Raw genomic sequence first — 19,916 nt, forward strand, 5'->3', positions numbered from 1 at the left:
CTCGATGACGATCCCCGGACTCTGATCCAGCAAAGTGTCGGGGAAGAGTTCCGTCGGCACGACGGCGTGGTGACGATCTTGATGCACTACAGCAGCAGGGCTTCGCCTAAACTCCGCTACAGTATTATCGAGGACTATGGTGGCAGGGGGCACCGCACACGGCTAAGGAATAGATCACGTGGATCAACTTGTGTGTTTCTGGGGTGCCTCTGCCTCAGTATATAAAGGACTAGAGGGGGGAGGCTGGCCGGCCAAGGGAGGCGCGCCAGGAGAGTCCTACTCCCTCTGGGAGTAGGATTCCCCCCCCCCCAATCCTAGTTGGAATAGGATTCGCGGAGGAGGAAAAGAGAGAGGGGGCCGGCCACCTCTCCTAGTCCTAATAGGACTAGGGGAAGGGGGAGGCGCACAGCCCATGTAGGGCTGCCTCTTCTCTTTTCCACTAAGGCCCATCATGGCCCATTTAGCTCCCGGGGGGTTTCGGTAACCTTCCCGGTACTCCGGTAAAATCCCGATTTCACCCGGAACACTTCCGATATCCAAACATAGGCTTCCAATATATCAATCTTTATGTCTCGACCATTTCGAGACTCCTCGTCATGTCCGTGATCACATCCGGGACTCCGAACAACCTTCGGTACATCAAAATGCATAAACTCATAATATAACTGTCATCGTAACCTTAAGCGTGCGGACCCTACGGGTTCGAGAACAATGTAGACATGACCGAGACACGTCTCCGGTCAATAACCAATAGCGGGACCTGGATTCCCATATTGGCTCCTACATATTCTACGAAGATCTTTATCGGTCAGACCGCATAACAACATACGTTGTTCCCTTTGTCATCGGTATGTTACTTGCCCGAGATTCGATCGTCGGTATTCCAGTACCTAGTTCAATCTCGTTACCGGCAAGTCTCTTTACTCGTTCTGTAATACATCATCCCGCAACTAACTCATTTAGTTGCAATGCTTGCAAGGCTTAAGTGATGTGCATTACCGAGAGGGCCCAGAGATACCTCTCCGACAATCGGAGTGACAAAACCTAATCTCGAAATACGCCAACCCAACATCTACCTTTGGAGACACCTGTAATGCTCCTTTATAATCACCTAATTACATTGTGACGTTTGGTAGCGCCCAAAGTGTTCCTCCGGCAAACGGGAGTTGCATAATCTCATAGTTATAGGAACATGTATAAGTCATGAAGAAAGCAATAGCAACATACTAAACGATCGGGTGCTAAGCTAATGGAATGGGTCATGTCAATCAGATCATTCAACTAATGATGTGACCTCGTTAATCAAATAACAACTCATTGTTCATGGTTAGGAAACATAACTATCTTTGATCAACGAGCTAGTCAAGTAGAGGCATACTAGTGACACTTTGTTTGTCTATGCATTCACACATGTATTATGTTTCCGGTTAATACAATTCTAGCATGAATAATAAACATTTATCATGATTATAAGGAAATAAATAATAACTTTATTATTGCCTCTAGGGCATATTTCCTTCACGTACATCCATTGCCGGTTCATCTGCGTGCATTATATATAATTAAGTGTCCAAATTAATAGAAGTTCATCATCACATTAAAACCAAAGTGCATACATAGTTCTCATCTAACAACATATAGCTCTCTAGAGCATCTAATTAATTAAACCATACATTGAAACTATGTAAAACATTTCAATGCGAAAACAAATGCGATCATAATCGCAACCAAGGTAACAATTGATCCAACGGCATAATGATACCAAGCCTCAGTATGAATGGCATATTTTCTAATCTTTCTAATCTCCAAGCGCATTGCATCCATCTTGATCTTGTGATCATCGACGGCATCCGCAACATGCAACTCCAATATCATCTTCTCCTCCTCATTTTTTTTTATTTTTTCCTTCAACAAATTGTTTTCTTCTTCAACTAAATTTAACCTCTCGACAATAGGGTCGGTTGGCATTTCCGATTCACATACATCCTACATAAATAAAATCTATGTCACGTTGGTCGGCATAATTTTCATAAACAATAAATGAACCAATAGTTATAAAGATAATATATATACCACATCCGAATCATAGATAGGACGAGGACCGACGGGGGCGGATACCAAAACCATCGCATTATATAAGATGCAATAATAAAAGTAAGAAAATAATACAAGTATCTATGTAAACATACAAGTAAGAATATTTTTCCTTTCAGAAAGAAGATAAAACAAGAGGCTCACCACGGTGGTGCCGGCGATGAGCTCGGCGCGGGTGATCGACGGCGGTGAAGACGGGGACGGGGCGTGACGGACCGCTAAACCTAGACAAATATTATGGAAAATGGAGCTTGGAGGTCAAGCTTGGAGAGGAGAAAGCTTAGGTAGTGTGGCTCGGGCATTCCATCGAACACCTTGTGTGCATAGGAGGTGAGCTAGAGCACCACCAAACCCTCTCCCCCTCGGCCAGAGAAAAACAGAGCACTGGGGTGCTCTGCTCGCGAGCGAGGGGTATATATAGGCACCTCATTGGTCCCGGTTGGTGACATGAGCCGGGACTAAAGGGGGGCCTTTGGTCCCGGTTCAAGCCACCAACCGGGACCAATGGTGGTGGGCCAGGAGCGAGGCCCATTGGTCCCGGTTCATCCCACCAACCGGGACCAAAAGGTCCAGATGAACCGGGACCAATGGCCCACGTGGCCCGGCCGGCCCCTGGGCTCACGAACCGGGACCAATGCCCACATTGGTCCCGGTTCTGGACTGAACCGGGACTAATGGGCTGACCCGGCCTGGACCAAAGCCCTGTTTTCTACTAGTGGTTGTCTATGTATCCGCACATGTATCTGAGTTTCCTATCAATACAATTCTAGCATGGATAATAAACGATTATCATGAACAAGGAAATATAATAATAACTAATTTATTATTGCCTCTAGGGCATATTTCCAACACGACCACGGCAGAAGATAGAGAAAAATGAGTGTCATCCCCTATGCCTCAGCCATAGGGTCTATTATGTATGCCATGTTGTGTACCATACCTGATGTAAACCTTGTCGTAAGTTTGGTAGGAAGGTACCAAAGTAATCCCGGCATGAAGCACTGGACAGCGGTCAAGAATATCCTGAAGTACCTGAAAAGGACTAAGGGTATGTTTCTCGTTTATGGGGGTGACGAAAAGCTCGTCGTAAGGGGTTACGTCAATGCTAGCTTCGACACAGATCTGGATGACTCCAAGTCACAAACCGGATACGTGTATATTTTGAATGGTGGGGCAGTAAGCTGGTGCAATTGTAAGCAAAGCATCGTGGCGGGATCTACATGTGAAGCGGAGTACATGACAGCCTCGGAGGTAGCGCATGAAGCAATTTGGATGAAGGAGTTCATTACTGACCTAGGAGTTGTTCCCAATGCGTCGGGCCCGATGACTCTCTTTTGTGATAACACTGGAGTTATTTCCCTTGTCAAGGAGCCCAGGTTTCACAAGAAGAACAGACACATCAAGCGTCGCTTCAACTCCATTCGTGAAAATGTTCAAGATGGAGACATAGATATTTGTAAAGTGCATACAGATCTGAATGTCGCAGATCCGTTGACTAAACCTCTTCCACGGGCAAAACATGATCAACACCAGAACTCTATGGGTGTTCGATTCATCACAATGTAACTAGATTACTGACTCTACTGCAAGTGGGAGACTGTTGGAAATATGCCCTAGAGGCAATAATAAAATGATTATTATTATATTTCCTTGTTCATGATAATTGTCTATTGTTCATGCTATAATTGTGTTATCTGGAAATCGTAATACATGTGTGAATACATAGACCACAACATGTCCCTAGTGAGCCTCTAGTTGACTAGCTCGTTGATCAACAGATGGTCATGGTTTCCTGACTATGGACATTGGATGTCGTTGATAACGGGATCACATCATTAGGAGAATGATGCGATGGACAAGACCCAATCCTAAGCATAGCACAAGATCGTTTAGTTCGCCTGCTAGAGCTTTTCTAATGTCAAGTATCATTTCCTTAGACCATGAGATTGTGCAACTCCCGGATACCGTAGGAGTGCTTTGGGTGTGCCAAACGTCACAACATAACTGGGTGGCTATAAAGGTGCACTACAGGTATCTCCGAAAGTGTCTGTTGGGTTGGCACGAATCGAGACTGAGATTTGTCACTCCGTATGAGGGAGAGGTATCTCTAGGCCCACTCGGTAATGCATCATCATAATGATCTCAATGTGACCAAGTGGTTGATCACGGGATCATGCATTACAGTACGAGTAAAGTGACTTGCTGGTAACGAGATTGAACGAGGTATTGGGATACCGATGATCGAATCTCGGGCAAGTAATGTACCGATTGACAAAGGGAATTGTATACGGGATTACTTGAATTCTCGACATCGTGGTTCATTCGATGAGATCATCGTGGAACATGTGGGAGACAACATGGGTATCCAGATCCCGCTGTTGGTTATTGTTCGGAGAGCTGTCTCGGTCATGTCTGCGTGATTCCCGAACCCGTAGAGTCTACACACTTAAGGTTCGATGACGCTAGGGTTATTAGGAAGACTTGTATGTGATTACCGAATGCTGTTCGGATTCCCAGATGAGATCCTGGACGTCACGAGGAGTTCCGGAATAGTCTGGAGGTGAAGATTTATATATGGGAAGTTGTCATACGGTCACCGGAAAGGTTCGGGGGCATATCGGTATTGTACTAGGGCCACCGGAGGGGTTCCAGGGGTCCACCGGGAGGGGCCACCTCTCTCGGAGGGCCTCATGGGCCGTAGAGGAAAGGGAACCAGCCCTTGGAGGGCTGGGCGCATCCCCCCCCCTTGGGCTCATGCGCCTAGGGTTGGGGGGGGAACCCTAGAGGGGGCGCCCCCTTGCTTGGGGGGCAAGCCCCCTCCCCTTGCCCCCCCCTCTAGATCTCATCTAGAGGGGGCAGGCCCCCTTCCCCCTTCCCCTATAAATAGAGGGGCGAGGGGAGGGCTGCACATGACATCCAAGGCGCAGCCCCTCCCCTCCCCAACACTTCTCCTCCTCCGCAAGAGCTTGGCGAAGCCCTGTCGGAGTACTGCCACTCCATCACCACCATGCCGCCGTGCTGCTGTTGGAGCCCTCTTCCTCAACCTCTCCCTCCTCCTTGCTGATCAAGGCGTGGGAGACGTCACCGCTCCGTACGTGTGTTGAACATGGAGGTGCCGTCCGTTCGGCGCTAGGATCATTGGTGATTTGGATCACGACGAGTATGACTCCATCAACCCTGTTCTCTTGAACGCTTCCGCTCGCGATCTACAAGGGTATGTAGATGCACTCCTCTCTCTCTCGTTGCTAGATGACTCCATAGATTGATCTTGGTGATGCGTAGAAAATTTTAATTTCTGCAACGATCCCCAACAACCCCCCCCCCTTCGCCGGTAGCGTGTAGCACCGCGTTAGAACACGTCTAGCTCTGCGTGTTATCCTGTTATATGCTCTTGCTTGCTATGTATTTACTGTTTCTCCCCCTCTTCTCTTCGGTAGACCCCGTGATGGCTGTCGATGCCACTGTGATCGACTACGTCACCGACGACCCGTCCTTGCCAGAGCAACCAGGCAAGCCCCCCCTTTGATCATCCCGATATCTCCCATTCCATTCTCTCATGCTTGCATTAGATTTTGCTACTGTTATTGTTTGATCCTATTCTGATGCATAGCCTGCTTTTGTATCTGCTGTTGTACTACTTGCTTATCCTAAACTACTTAGTATAGGTTGGTTAGTGATCCACCGGTGACCTCCACCTTGTCCTTGTTGCCCCTGCTTCATCATCGAAGACCCGATCAACGGGATCGAAGACCAGGCCCCAGCACCGCACATCCCTTTCCCCTTTTGTTGCTCGACTCTGCAGAGTTACTATCGAGTGCCGAGGGTGAGACCTCTACAGCACTTCTGATGTTAACCCTGTAGTGTAGCTATTTGGTCATGGTAATCGAGGGTGATTCCGCCTTAACCACTTCCGATACGACTTTGTCGTGCAACCCCTCAAGTGTGAACCTCGGGGGTGGTTCCTCTTACGTTCACCTTGATGATTACATCGAGTGGAATTCACCAGGGGTGATTCCTCGAGTTTTCCCCTTGATGTTTGGACACACAGTTACTTGGTTACTATGACTTTACACTGAAGCATGTTACTAAAGACGGGTCGGCCCTGAGGGGTACCCGCACGAGCATATTTGCGAGTGATGTGGAGTCGGGTTGACTTGGAGGGTGCCCGCGAGATAATTACGAGGCATGACCGGGCATTCCTAGCCCTTGCCGCAAGTCCTCGAGACGGGGCAACGGGGTCACATCTTTCGTGAGTCTCTGCTTGTTACCGCGCGTTCCCAATCCACTACGATTTGGATATTTGATCCGAGGGGCCTCTGGCCTGATAGCACTAACCATCACGTGGGCATAGTATGCGTGTTCTGCGTCGTATGCATCAGTCGAAGCTTAATAGACGTCGGCGACTGAGCGGCGCGCGCCGGGTTGGACTGGTAAGCTCCTGCCTTTTTAGGGAGGTAGCTAGGTCTACTCACCAGCCGCGTACGCAACGTGCAGGAGTTCCCGGGGAGATGACCCATGACCCCTGGGGCCATAGGTTTAGTCCGGCGTGCTGGCCTCTCTATTAAGCCTAGGTCGGGTTGCGGCGTATTGTTTGGCCGAGGCCGGGCATGACCCAGGAAAGTGTGTCCGGCCGGAGTTAATCGAGCGTGGTGGGTAAGTTGGTGCACCCCTGCAGGGAAGAAAACATCTATCGATAGCATGTCCTACGGTAACGGACACTTGGAGTTGTATCCCGATCGATACAACTAGAACTGGATACTTGTGATGAGAACTGGATGGTGATGAGAATTGGATTGTGATGATAACTGGATAGTATGGCTCTGGGATTACTTTCTCGCAGGGAGTCGAGAAAGGATCTCTGGCCGAGGTTGATAACACTACTACCGCTTTACTTTATGCTACTCTACTCCCTCCTGTTGCTGCAAGATGGTGGTTTCCAAAAGATGCTAGTCTTCGATAGGCTAGGCTTTCCCCCTTCTCTTCTGGCATTCTACAGTGCAGTCCACAGATACAACCCTTTTCATTGATACCGATGCATATGTAGTGTAGATCCTTGCTTGCGAGTACTTTGGATGAGTACTCACGGTTGCTTTGCTCCCCCTTTTCCCCCTTTCTTCTTCTTTCCGGTTGACGCAACCAGATGCCGGAGCCCAGGAGTCAGATGCCACTGTCGATGCCTACTACTACGTGGAGACCGCCGACGACCAGGAGTAGTTAGGAGGCTCCCAGGCAGGAGGCCTTGCCTTTTCGATTGTTGTTGCTTTTGTGCTAGCCTTCTTAAGGCAAACTTGTCTAACTCATGTCTGTACTCAGATATTGTTGCTTCCGCTAACTCTTTTGTTTTCGAGCTTGTGTATTCGAGCCCTCGAGGCCCCTGGCTTGTAATATAAAGCTTGTATTATTTTAATTTGTGTCTAGAGTTGTGTTGTGATATCCTCCCGTGAGTCCTTAATCTTGATCGTACACATTTGCGTGTATGATTAGTGTACGATTGAATCGAGGGCGTCACAAGTATGACACCGTTGATGGCGAGAAGAAGAGATGCCTCACATACACTGCCGACAATTGGGTTGATGGTGTGGAGTCCCGGGACACAATACAAGCAAGATGTAGTTGCTTCCCTCTCTTCTAAATGTTTGTTTTGACCTGGGTCACATATATTATAATTTACCTGACATGAATTTTATTTATCATGTAAAATGTACAGTCAAATTATGGGTTTTAATGGTTGCTTGCTTTTCAATACCAATTTAGATTATGATAGCAGTAGTTTGTTTTAATGGTCAAGGTGGACTTGATTGCGAGGCCATGGGGGAAATAGTAAATGTAACGTTTGAGGGGAGGTGCAACGATGAGACATGGTGGGTTTGTACCAACAATATGCAACAGTTAAGTTTTCTTAGTGAGAAGTTCAAAAAATAGGGACAAAGTTACATTTTAGTTAATCAAGTCTCTATATTATTTATGCGCAAAGAAAAAGTTCGTATTAGTTTGAAGTCTTATTTTTGTTGTGGTCGGAAAATAAGGTGGGATAAACATTTCTTGCAGCGTGTACATCCTTCGTTGTTCGCAAATCAGAAATAAAAATCAAAATATTCTTTTGTATCGATAAATATTATATATTTGTAGAAGTGCAAGATAAAAAATGAAGACGGGGCGAAAGGAGGGATGGGGAGAAGCTTAGATAACGCTTTGTCGTCTTGCAAGGAGACGATGGTTGTGAAGAAATGACGATAGCCCGGGGGGAGAAGTAAGCGAAATCAGTTTATTCATGTATGTTCAACAAATTTCTGAATTGAAACAAATTATTTGATCGCTATGTTTTTAACCATGGCAATGCACAGGCATTAAACTAGTAATTTTGTAATATGGGTGTCCGCTAGAAGCGTTAGTGAGCAAAGATATGCTCGCTAGCTAGACGCGTCCAACAAATAATCTTTCATGCACCTAAGCCATAGGTGCTCCCGAAGTAAAATACTCTCTCCGTCCCACAATGTAGGAAGTTTTCTGACACGAGCATTACGGGACGGAGGGAGTATAACGGAGAGAACTTCACCTGCTGATATTCAGGAGCGCGTTCTAGACCTTTTTAGATCATTCTTGTATTATTTTTCACTGGTGTGCTACCTGAATGAATGCACAGCCTGGGGAAAAATAAATATAGGTCGCGCGAGGACGGCGTGTGCTGCTGCCGTCTGGTACGACTGGCGTCGCGTGCCGCAGCTGGGTGGCGTAATCTCACAGAACGCCCCTGCAGAGTCCGTTTGTTAGCATGCATGCAGTTGTTATCACAGAAAGATGAGCCGTGCAGGAGCAGACCGATCGAGCCCACAATCATACACGCACCCATGATGCATATATATCTTGATCTCGGCCCATACATACCATCGGACGGACCGCGCGCACCGAAACAAAGCCGGCGGATTATCGTTCCGTTCCACCCGCACAAAACCTAACTCAATCCTCCAATCTCTCTCGGCAACTAGGGCATTACGATGGCCAGGACAAAGCAGGGCCTCCCAGTTTCCACGCAGGGTATACGGCGGCGGATACTGGTCGCGTCTGTCCTCCCCCAAAGCCCTACGGCCGCCGCCGGCGACGACGTTGTCGCGATCGAGCGTGAGGCCGTTGGGGAACCTGTGGCGAGGCGGACACGCAGTCGCCGCGCCCTCCACCGCCTCCCGGAGGACTTCGTGGTGTGGGAGATCCTCGTCCGCCTCCCTGCCAGGGACATCCTCCGCTGCCGTGCGGTCTGCCGCTCCTGGAGCCGCCTCGCCTCCGCCCCCGATTTCCTCCTCGCCCACCACCGGCGTCAGCCGTCGCTCCCCCTCGCCGTGCTCTACGGCGGCACGGCCAGTTCAAGTACAGAAGCTGGCCACCGAGTTTTGGGGCGAGGCCGAAGCCGGCCTGTCCTCGGGTTCGATGACCACGATGGCTGCATGCTGCACGCCTCCTGCGACGGCCTCCTCCTGCTAAGCATGTCTAACGGCTGCTTCAGCATCTGCAACCCAGCCACGCGCCAGTGCGCTTCACTCCCGGACCTCCCCACCGCAGGTGACATCAAAATCGCGGCACTGTACTTGCATCGCAAGTCCCGCGAGTACCGTGTCCTTTACCGGAAAGCAGCTGTGTACTACATCCTTACGGTGCCGGTGGGCTCGCCGAGCTGCATCGTGGTTCCTTCGGATAGCCCTGGCATGAAGCTTTGTTATTTGGCCCCACCCGTCGTGTTCCGCAATCACCTTCACTGGGGACCTGATTGGCCTCACTACGATGTCGGCCTACTTGTTTTCGACACAGTGGTCGAGTCATTTAGGTCCATGCGCTGCCCGGCTGGTGCTACCGGCGGCTCCGCTCATCTGTGTGACATGGAAGGTTTGATTGGCTTCAGTTGCTTAGACTATTTGAGGTTAGTCGTTACAATCTGGGTACTGGAGGACTACGAGAGGGAGGTCCGGGCATTCAAGTACCATGTTAAATTCCCAGCGGAGATCTTGTGTCGCAGTAGCATTGCATATACACGCCATTGCATTTTGTCCCATGAGGGAGATGTGCTGGTCTACAATATTTGTGACTGTCGCATGTTCCACTGTGACTGCGACGGCAAGTTGCTAGAGGAATTCCAGTGGGAATACAACTCACAACGTTTGAAAATTATTGGGCACAAGTTTAAAGAAAGCCTCGTCGAGCATGAGTTGTTCTCGAGGCGAGGTGTCGCATGTGTTGAACAACCAAGTTTCTTCCAAAGGCTCTAAATTAAGGTATCACAACATAACAGTACGTGGTTCTGATTGATCTATATACTTCCCATCTTTATGGATTTACTGTAGTGATTGCGTAGAGCTATTGTCTAGTTACATCGGGGAGTGTCTACATATTTGTAAACATTTTAGTGCCCATACATGCATAGATGCTTAAAGTATGTATAATAACTAAAGATGAAAACAATTAGCTAGTTTAATGCCTCTCCACTTATGAAGTGGTCAAATTGCTCAAATTTGATCCATCTAATTTGGGAAATTCTTGAATCGATCAGGGTGTAGGTACACCCCACCCCCACTAACTACAAAACTTAAGATGACATGTGTCATAAATGGAGAACGCAATTAAAATTGCGTGCTTGACATGATTAGAAAAAGGCGCGTTAGGAATTTCAGATCTTGTTAGTTGTTTTTCTATGCGATTCGTGAAGCGTGAAGATGAACTCGGCAAAGTTCAACATTAGAAGAAGTTAGCTGCCACTCAATTGGTGTTGGTCTATTTTTTTTCATAGCAAACGTTGGCACGGATAAAGTTTATTTGTCTTTTTTTTGGGTCAAAAACAGGGTTGTGACTTGGCGGTAGACAACAGCTTAACCACCATCTCTTTATGTTGTGTGAAAGTTTTCTATAGTAAAGATACAGTATAGTACATATACAACATCAAGACATACAAGTATGGTGGAATTTTTGGTGGATTAGTCAGCACTACTATTGTACTCCAGCATGTAAGGTATTGTGTCTTTGATGCCTCCTGAATTTAAGCTATTTTATTGATGTTTGAAATGCATTTTGGGTTTGTATGATTCGGGGGTGAATGTTATATTTCCATTTGTTACAGTTGTTCCCAAGAAACCGGACGCGGCCGCTCTCTCTGACTACAGGCCGATCAGCCTGATTCACATCATCGCCAAACTTTTCGCCAAGGTCCTCTCCCTTCATCTGGCGCCTAGGATGGGCCAGATCGTCTCCGCCAACCAGAGCGCATTCATCGCCGGCCGGAGCGTGCACGACAACTTCCTCCTTGTCCAGCAAACAGCGCCTGCTTCACAACCTCAAGGCCCCGCGCATCCTTCTCAAGCTCGACATTGCGAAGGCGTTCGACACCGTATCCTGGCCCTTCCTTCTTCAAGCTCTTCGCCACCCTGGCTTCGGGCATCGCTGGTGCGAATGGGTGTGCATCTTAGTCCCCACTGCATCCACGCGGGTTCTCATCAACGGCAACCCAGGCCCCCCAGTGGATCATGCCTGCGGGCTCCGCCAAGGCGACCCGATATCCCCGCTCCTCTTCGCGATCGTGATCGACACCCTGATTATACGGAGCCATGATTGGAGCCTGTTAGCACTATCACAACTGACCCTTTTTTATGGAGTTGTGTTTCTTATTTGGATTTGAATTTCCATGTAAAACTATATTCTTTCTTTGTTGTAAACCATTCAAACCTTTATGCACCTTGTAATATCTGATTACAAACTTAATTGTGCGGGCAAGAGGGGGAAAGGCCAAAACATGAGTATATGGGGATGCAAAATGCCAAAAAAAAACTCATCTAAGCCCTCCACCGAAAAAAAACACCGTTTGGTCCAAGAGGGGGGGGGGGGGCACCGCCCCCTGAGTTGTACATAGCTCCGCCACTAGAACCTACGGTTAATGACAGGGCCTATGTACCACAAGGCCTTGTACCAGTACAACCCGTTGGGCGCGACGTGGGCCGCCGGCAACCTCTTTTGGGGTCATTCCGTCTCGACCCCACCGCCTCCTTCAACGCGAGTGGTTGTTGATCGGGCTCCGCCATAGTTTTCCCTGGTGGCATCCCAGCCTTGTTGTACACCGACATCGTCACCACAAGGTGCAGATGCAGAACTTTGCCTTGTTCCCGAAGAACCATGTCGACCCGTTCCTACGCGAATGGGTGAAGCCCGCCGACAACATTGTCATCCCGAACCTATCCGGCATCCCTGGCGACACCTTCTGCGACCCTTGCACCTTGTGGATAGGCAGCGACGGCTTGTGGCATGTCACCATTGCGGCCAAGGTCGGTGGCCCCATAGTCATTGCCTCCACACTCGTCTGCCGGAGCAGGGACTTCCGGTGCGGGGAGATGATGCCTCACCATTGTACGAGTCACGTGCCGCCGTCATGGTCGAGTGCCCGACCTGTTCCCTGTGGCGGGGCCTAGCATGGGCGAGGGGCGGCTCGACTACGCTTCTATGTACCACAAGGGTGTGTACCACTTGTTCTACCAGTACAACCTGCTGGGCGCAACGTTTGCAGCAAGCTTTGGTACACAGGATAACCTGCATAGACACAAAAAAAACATGTGGGCGCCTGCATCATAGGCTATAAGAGAACAATATGATGCGCCATGTCCAAGCCCAAAACAATGTGGTGTCATTTTTTATATTTTCAATCGAATAAAGGGTAAAATCAGAAAAAAAATGCAGAATCTTGGCTCCGAAACTCCAGTGATTTCTTAATTTTTAAAAACAATTACAAGGTGCCTCTATAAGTTTCAGAACGACCCTTGCATGTATGTGTTAGAACACAGTATTGCTCAGTACAATTTCGTACAAAACAATTTCAAGCAGGGCTGCACAAAAAAGACGAATTGGTGATCTAGAATTGCAAACAACAGCAAGTCTATTTAGTATCATATATTAATTCTTTTACTGAAATACCGTGGGGGCTTCCCCCACTGTTCCAGTAATTATTTTACTGAAATCAGACATTCACCTAATTGTGAAAGATCAGACATAACACTCCCTTGCAGGCTAGCACCATAATTTTCTTATAATTGGGGGGGGGGGGGGGGGGGGGGGGGGGGGGGGGGGGGGGGGGGTCTTGTAATTTTAGTTACACTTGTGTCCGGTATAGAACATTATGATTTTTTTATCTGCATAAAAATATTCACCTAATGGTGAAAATATTTGTTGTTTAGAGAGAAATGCTGAACTTCCGAAGAAAAGGAACAATATAATAATTTCTAGAAGATGTTCGATCGCTCAAAAGAGGTATTTTTGTAAATAAAATGTCAGGGCAGCAGGGGTAAGCAGATTAGGGTGCTGCATAAAGCTTTCACAAAAATCTTGGTAGCCCACTATCCACCCTTGGCCTTCATCATGAAGCTTCCAGGAGAAAGAAGAAACCAAGTAAATACTAAATGGATTTCATCAGGGGCAGATATTGTGAAGATCAATGCTGACGCTGGGATTAACTTTCCTCTATGAAGTCCTTTGAAATTCCTTTAAACCAAACCGTCTCTACTAAGTTCTGATGACACGCACTAGTATAATTGATCATGTATGTAAAACTATACACCATCTTTTCTTATATGACCACAAAATGAAGTACTATATCTTTCTCTCATCTATGATATGATCCTAGCATTTTCTCTCATCAGTCATCATCGTCATCATCATCCTATAGTAACACAAAATAAGTCCAGTGTCCTATGCATGGGCGTCATCGTTGAGCCGAGGCGGTGGGGTACTAAGGCCTATCGTCGAGGCTATCGTTGCCACGGAAGCAATCCCCGGCATCGACGCTGACCTTACGACGCCACGGTCATGGCTGCTCGGTGGCGGTGACGACGGCGCGGAGGCTGAGGCCGAGCCCTGTCGCTGGAGCAGCGCGTGCTGAGAGCTGCCGCCGGGGGTCCAGTTGCTGCCGCCCGTCGGAAGATGGTGGCTTGGCATGCCCTGTCCCGGAGTGGCACCGCCGCCCTGCATGGGACGCAGCTCGATCTTGAGGTATGGCGGCAACCTGGGTGTCGTGGCATAATCGGAATGGCCATGGCCGTCGTCGTCTTCGTCCTCGTAGTCGAGGGAGCACACGGTGCTGGTCTCTGTGCGGATGGTGGAATCGTCGCCGCGCCGCTTCTTCCTCCTCTTCCTTGTGTCCTTGCCCCACCCGTGCATGGTTTCTCTGATCCTGTTGGGGATCAGGGCGGCTTTGTACTTTGATCCCATCTGTATGTTGTCGTATCGGCAACAAACAGTGTATTAGCCGTATTTTTTGCTGAAAAACAGCAGATGTGAATGTGGAACTATATGCATCCCCAGATGCATAATCGGATCTTGATGATTCATTCAACTAGTTTAAAATGTTCTTGTGGCGTGGCATGTGAATAAACAAATTGTTACCTGCGTGACAAGCGCATAAACGGGCAACGTACTGTAACTGCAGAGGAACTGTCCGGCAAACCTGAAATTATAGATTGTAGCTTATATCATAATGAGGGACATGATAAAATGAAGGGAACAACGAGAAACTAAGTAGTAGCTTGTCCAAACTGCTTCATTACCCCAATACAAGGCGGCAGTAAACCAGTAGGTGGTTTTTGATGAAGCATGACTCATAACCAAATTGCCACTGCAGCACAAGGATACAGGTATGTTAACTCCTCATGACACTTCTAGCAGAATTTCCCATAAATATATATGGTTAACAGTAGCCAAATAAGAAGTGGTACCCAGAACCAGAAGAAAGAGGCCAGCTCGAATGCATTCTGCAGAAATTTTTAAACCACGGCATGCATAAGTTTAGGTTTGTGCTTTATTTGTTTCGAACCAGAGGAAGTGTCATTTGAGCACATTAAAAAGCATTGCAGGTAATAATTACCTGGAAGAGAACAAAATGAATCAACCACAGGAGAAACTTTGGTTTCTTGAACCAAAAGAGATCATCGCGTGGCTTTATCCTTGGTCCAAATGCAGTCAGCTTTGCACCCTCTGATGTTAAAATCGCTATTATATGCTGCAGTTTCGCACCGACTAGAAGAACAAGCTATGGAGCATTTGAATCCAGTTGAGACCATCAAAATTTGAGGGGAAACTACCTACATTACTGAATATACAAGAAGCAGGCTGCGACTTACAGCAACAGGGAGGATGGCTATCCAAAAGTAGAGGTTAGATCCTGCGACAAAATCAAACCATGTCTGACGTTAGATAAACGAGGAAGCAGAAATATATCGCTGGAAGAAAAAGTAGTTCAAAGTTTACCATCAACATTAAATAGCATGAAAGCAACAACGAAGCCCCACAGCACTCCACTGCATCAAAGGATCGAGTTAGCTGATAAGATTTCTCCAATGCAAGAATAAAATAAAACAGAGCACGGTTAACATTCATAAGCAGGCAAGCATGCAGACAAGCTAACCTCACTCCAACAATCTTCTCAAACTCCTCTTCCATGGAGCGTATCATATAAGTGTGGAAGTCGTATGTTGGTGCAAGATTGTGGTTCTGAAATTATTAACAAGTCGAGCACGAGTGTGTGACTAATAAATATCAAGTTCGGTGTAACTTCAGTATGCCTTTCTCATAAGGTATAAGTTCAACAAAACAAATAAACAGAGTATCTGCCCGATAGATACAACATTTCTATCCAAGATGGCCCAGGATAACTATCTTACCATTATGAAACCCTTGCGAAGGATAAGGTAGTCGGCTCGAACAACAGATTGGCCAAATTGTGCGAGGAAGCAAAACTGTATAATGACACAACAAGAATCTTAAGTGGTGGCTATAACAGTGAAATAACAGTAGCTCTATACATGAAAGGAGAAATTTATGCCTAAGATGAGCAACAAGAATTATTTTCCTCAACATACCACCCACATGACCGCATTATTTTGACTCCAAAATCTGAATGAAGAGGATTTGGTAAGTGCTGGTGGTTGCCTTCTAGTTGCTGATGCATACGCAATCTCTGTTACAGACAAATTAGAAGAGGAACTGTCAGATGGAGGTTAATGTCAACATGGCTAAGTATACAGTGGCACCAATAACACGAGGATATTGCTTGCTACAGTTACAGAAGTAAAACAACGGTGTATTTGATGCATTAGAAGGTTTCTCCTACCTAGATTCTCAAAACATTTGTTTAGGAAAAGAAAACAAATATGATCACAAAATTATATTTAGAGGAATTAACGTGGTTGCAAAATTCAGACAAGAGGAACTGCTAAAGCAAGCATAAAAGAAGTGCTTAAAATCTTCCTAACCAAACCATGTAACAAATATTATCTCAGGATCTGCTATTTCGATGGGACCATATAAGAAACTTATACTGATTTCATCGTCCTCAATTGCTTCTGTTAAGTCATGCATTCTGAATTGCTTCTGTTTAAGTTATGCATTCTAAATTTGAGAAGCTCACAGATCTTCTTTGCGGCATGAATTCAGATGTGTTTCAACATTGTATCATGTCCTTTCTTCTGAAAGATGAAGGGGGTAAAGATAAGTACACTTACGGGAAAAAGATTCGTGATTATCTCTAAATGCTTCATCCTCCCATTTTCTCCATGTATGGACCTGCCAACATCCAAAGAATAGGCATCAAGCCCACATTCATGCCCATCTTCTAAATATAACAAACGAAGGTGAAAATGCTAATCCACATGATAATGGGGAAAAACCTTGAGTATAGCTAGCAACATCGTCAAGCAACTGTAAGTCACATGGGTTACCGCCATGACAAATATGAAGCGGTGGAGCTGCTCCAGACCCTCATGTGAAACAAACGACTCGAAGCCCTGCAACCGAAATGAGCTTCCTCAATCACCCAAAGGATTCCCAAACAAGTTTAGGCATTCCAAGGAAGCTTTGCAAACACACCTCGTGGCAACTCTCCACCTGATGGGACTGCGCCTTAAGGTTCCTCCTGAGAGAACGATGCAGGATGGCATCGATTATGTGGTTGCGCTTGCGAGTCAGCATGTGCTCGGTGCTCAATGAATCCTCCACCTCCTCTTTGGTGCACGGGGAGAACCTGCTGTTGTAGTACTTGGAGTCGATGCAGATACCGGAGATCATCCTCGACGTCGCCGCTAAAAGCAGGGATATGAAGCCGAGCAACATCATTTCTGCACCGAAACAGAGCAAAGCATTAGCTAACATTCCAGAGCATTCAGAGAAGAGGAATGAGAACAGAGGACAAACAAAGGAACAGCAGATGGGCAGGTACCTTCTTTCATCTTCTCCATTGCCTTGTGGAGCGGGTTCCGGTGAGTCTTCTTCAACCACTGAACAAGCACAAGAACGCCATGAATTAGTCCATCAAGTGATAATGAGAAAATTAAAATCGGGTGCTTTATGTTTGGAACTCAGTGCGCAACTTTCTGCTCGCTTATGGTTGGAATTCGGTGTGGCACACACACAGTACAGTACTAGGAAAAGTAATAGTGGATACTCCTAATAGGGATTTCGTTCCCTTTTCTAGAAGAAAGTAGAGGACAAAATTCCGTAACAGAGGAAAAAATGAGCCGTTTGAGTTGTTAGTATTCAGAAGAGCACTTGAGACCAACTGTTTGGTGTTTGGTGAAAAAGGGAAGAAAAGGACAGGAAAAAATTGCAGAGAGAGAGAGAGAGAGAGACTGACGTTGCTGAGGCGGTGGATGGAGCGCTCGACGATGAGCGAGGCGGCGACGAGGAGGGTGAGCACGGTGGCGACGGACCAGGTGGGCGTGAGCGCCAGCGACCGCATCTCCCCCGTCCCGCCCGCCGCGCCCTCGCCGCCCCCGGCCATCTTGCCTTGCCCTCACTCTCTTCTTGCTCCCACTTCCTTGTGTCCCGCGCGAGCGAAACCAAGACCAACACTGGAGAGATGGGCAGACGGACGCCTCCTATTCCTCTCCCAGGCCCGGCGCGCGCCGCCGCATTGCTCACCAGTCAGGGAGGACCCGGGGCGCGACGGCTACGCGGCGCGCCACGTCGCCGGTCGGCGGCGGGGAGCTCGAAAGGAGATGGAGATCTTGGAGGGGGAGCAGCAATGGATATCCTATCCCCCCTTGTTCTTTCTCTCTCGCTCTCTGTGTCGGCCGTGGCGGCCACGGCGCGTATATCTAGGCTGCTGCTGCTTGCTTCTCCCCAATGGCGCCGCGGACGGCGGGAGAAGAAGAAGAGCAAAAGTGGGGAGAGAATGCAGAGCAAGAGCAGGAGCAGGAGCGGATCGGCCTCCTCTGGGAGCCCGGCGCAGAGCCTGGCTAGGAAGGAAGTGGATGGACGGAGGCTGGAGAATGGCGGCAACAGTTGGCTCAACAGTGAGCACGGGAGGAAGAAGAAGAAGAAGAAGAAGAAGAAGAAGGAGCAGTGGAAGCAGCTAAATGCCAGCAGATTGAAAGGGGATCTGGACTGTCACATGGCGTAGTGGTACTCCTACTAATCTTCTTGGCATCTCACAGACCTCGCTCGCATGGATGGAATGGAATGAATCATTAGCCGCTGATTGGGCGTTAAACAAATGAGATGATGCGGGAAGAAGATTCGGAGGCGGGGTGGGGCTGCCTTCCTTCCTCGCTGCTTCTGCAAGTACAGGTACAGGGAGCTCTGACAGGAGCACGAGGGGGGGCGGGGGAGGCTGGCAGCGGCAGGCACATGACTGACTCCCTCGCCGTGAGCTACGTAGACGCTGACGTGCTCCGGCTGCCACCTGGGGCCGGCGGGGGGTGGGCTCCGGCGGGTCAGCGTCGCTGCATGTGCCGATGGATGCAGCCTACGTGCGTGTCCGGTGCGGCGGTTGGAGGCTTAATTAAACCTTTTCTCTCCCTCTCCCGCTTATCAGACAGAGCGAGGACGAGGCTATCAATTCAAAGGCAAAGGGAAGGCGTTGCCCCCACCCCGACCCGCCCCGCCGGCCTAGCAACCCTAGGTGTGCGCCTACGTGCGTGCTCCCGGAATTTGATGCGCTACCTAAACAAACCTCACCTCGCCTGGCCTGCGTGGGGCGCACGGTCAACTCCCATATCAGGCCAATCAAGAACTATTATTATTATTTGCGAAATAAAACCTATAAAATTAGTAAGTGTTGTCTAGAGATCGCCACGCAGAAACAAATAAATTTGTTATGATGCTGCTTAAGATTTATCGTGTTCTAAAGTGAACACTGCCGTTTACTCTCTCTCTCTCTCTCTCTCTCTCTCTCTCTCTCTCTGTAAACAAATATAGTGATCTAAACATTCTTATATTTCTTTACATAAGGAGTAGTACTAGTATAATATAAGAAAACAAATGTCAGCAAGTTTGTCATGTGACGTGCCTGAGGGCGCCAGATTTTTAACTCTAAAAATCTGACATTGGATGTGTATTGTAGTTCAAAAAAAAATGGTTAGCATCAGCCCTGGAGCATCATTTTCAAGTGTCTCTTGCTTAGCATCATAGTACGAATCAACTGGTTACGCGCTGGGCCGTTGACCTTCAGTGAGTGAATTTACCTCTTTGTTCCTGTGCAGCCCTCACATGCGCTGTGAGTGAAACATAGCCCCTGGTATAGTAAACAAACTGATGAAAGATGAGACCTCGGCATACAAAAAGAATGCGTGCGCCCATGCATCGCATCGGTCCAGAGAAGCGCATGTGCATGCATGAACCTACCCACCAATCTGCATCCAGTTCGATTTTGATTCTGCAGGGCAAACTTGAATGGCGCCATCGTATATCCACCAGAATCAACCAGCACAGTGCCCATTAATCCATGGCTCTGGCTGGGCCACCACAGCCCGTGTCCCTCTAACCTCTTTTTCCAATGTCACCAGGCCGGCTCAATTCCATTTCCACCGCGT

General features: G+C 47.9%; 2 protein-coding genes across 6 annotated transcripts; one reads left to right on the forward strand and one right to left on the reverse strand.

Moving 5' to 3' along the window:
• Nucleotides 1-9,089: 9,089 nt before the first annotated feature.
• LOC147987677 (F-box protein At5g49610-like) lies at nt 9,090-10,349 on the forward strand. The gene has a single exon (XM_087540400.1). The coding sequence runs from the start codon at nt 9,090-9,092 to the stop codon at nt 10,347-10,349; it is 1,260 nt and encodes a 419-aa protein (XP_087396526.1).
• Nucleotides 10,350-13,537: 3,188 nt separating this feature from the next.
• LOC147987678 (MLO-like protein 14) lies at nt 13,538-19,865 on the reverse strand. 5 transcript variants are annotated; one of them, XM_087545429.1, is made up of 16 exons: nt 19,729-19,865; nt 19,569-19,618; nt 17,324-17,381; nt 16,975-17,222; nt 16,776-16,892; nt 16,611-16,671; nt 15,969-16,066; nt 15,771-15,845; nt 15,515-15,600; nt 15,358-15,407; nt 15,231-15,271; nt 14,975-15,139; nt 14,826-14,861; nt 14,658-14,725; nt 14,497-14,557; nt 13,538-14,322 (listed from the first exon to the last, which is right to left on the reverse strand). In XM_087545429.1, the coding sequence occupies exons 3-16, from the start codon at nt 17,340-17,342 to the stop codon at nt 13,804-13,806; spliced, it is 1,644 nt and encodes a 547-aa protein (XP_087401555.1). In that variant the 5' UTR covers nt 17,343-17,381; nt 19,569-19,618; nt 19,729-19,865; the 3' UTR covers nt 13,538-13,803. The 5 variants fall into 5 exon arrangements, with proteins under 5 accessions (XP_087401555.1, XP_087401556.1, XP_087401554.1 ...); XM_087545430.1 differs by having other exon boundaries at nt 19,569-19,635; nt 19,729-19,862; XM_087545428.1 differs by lacking the exon at nt 19,729-19,865 and having other exon boundaries at nt 19,569-19,695.
• Between the last annotated feature and the right edge of the window lie 51 nt (nt 19,866-19,916).

The sequence above is a fragment of the Triticum urartu genome, chromosome 2A, assembly GCF_056163025.1.
Source record: "Triticum urartu cultivar PI428250 chromosome 2A, HENAU_Tu73, whole genome shotgun sequence".
Taxonomy (NCBI): domain Eukaryota; kingdom Viridiplantae; phylum Streptophyta; class Magnoliopsida; order Poales; family Poaceae; genus Triticum; species Triticum urartu.

What these genes read in the sequence shown, in the direction of transcription:
- LOC147987677 (XM_087540400.1), top strand. Translation starts at nt 9,090, where the DNA reads ATGGCCAGGACAAAGCAGGGCCTCCCAGTTTCCACGCAGGGTATACGG.
- LOC147987678 (XM_087545427.1), bottom strand. Translation starts at nt 17,884, where the DNA reads ATGGCCGGGGGCGGCGAGGGCGCGGCGGGCGGGACGGGGGAGATGCGG. An exon ending in CCATCCACCGCCTCAGCAAC is followed by an intron (nt 17,382 to 17,737) that starts GTCAGTCTCTCT and finishes GTGCTTGTTCAG; the next exon opens with TGGTTGAAGAAGACTCACCG. An exon ending in TTTATGCGCTTGTCACGCAG is followed by an intron (nt 14,323 to 14,496) that starts GTAACAATTTGT and finishes GACAACATACAG; the next exon opens with ATGGGATCAAAGTACAAAGC.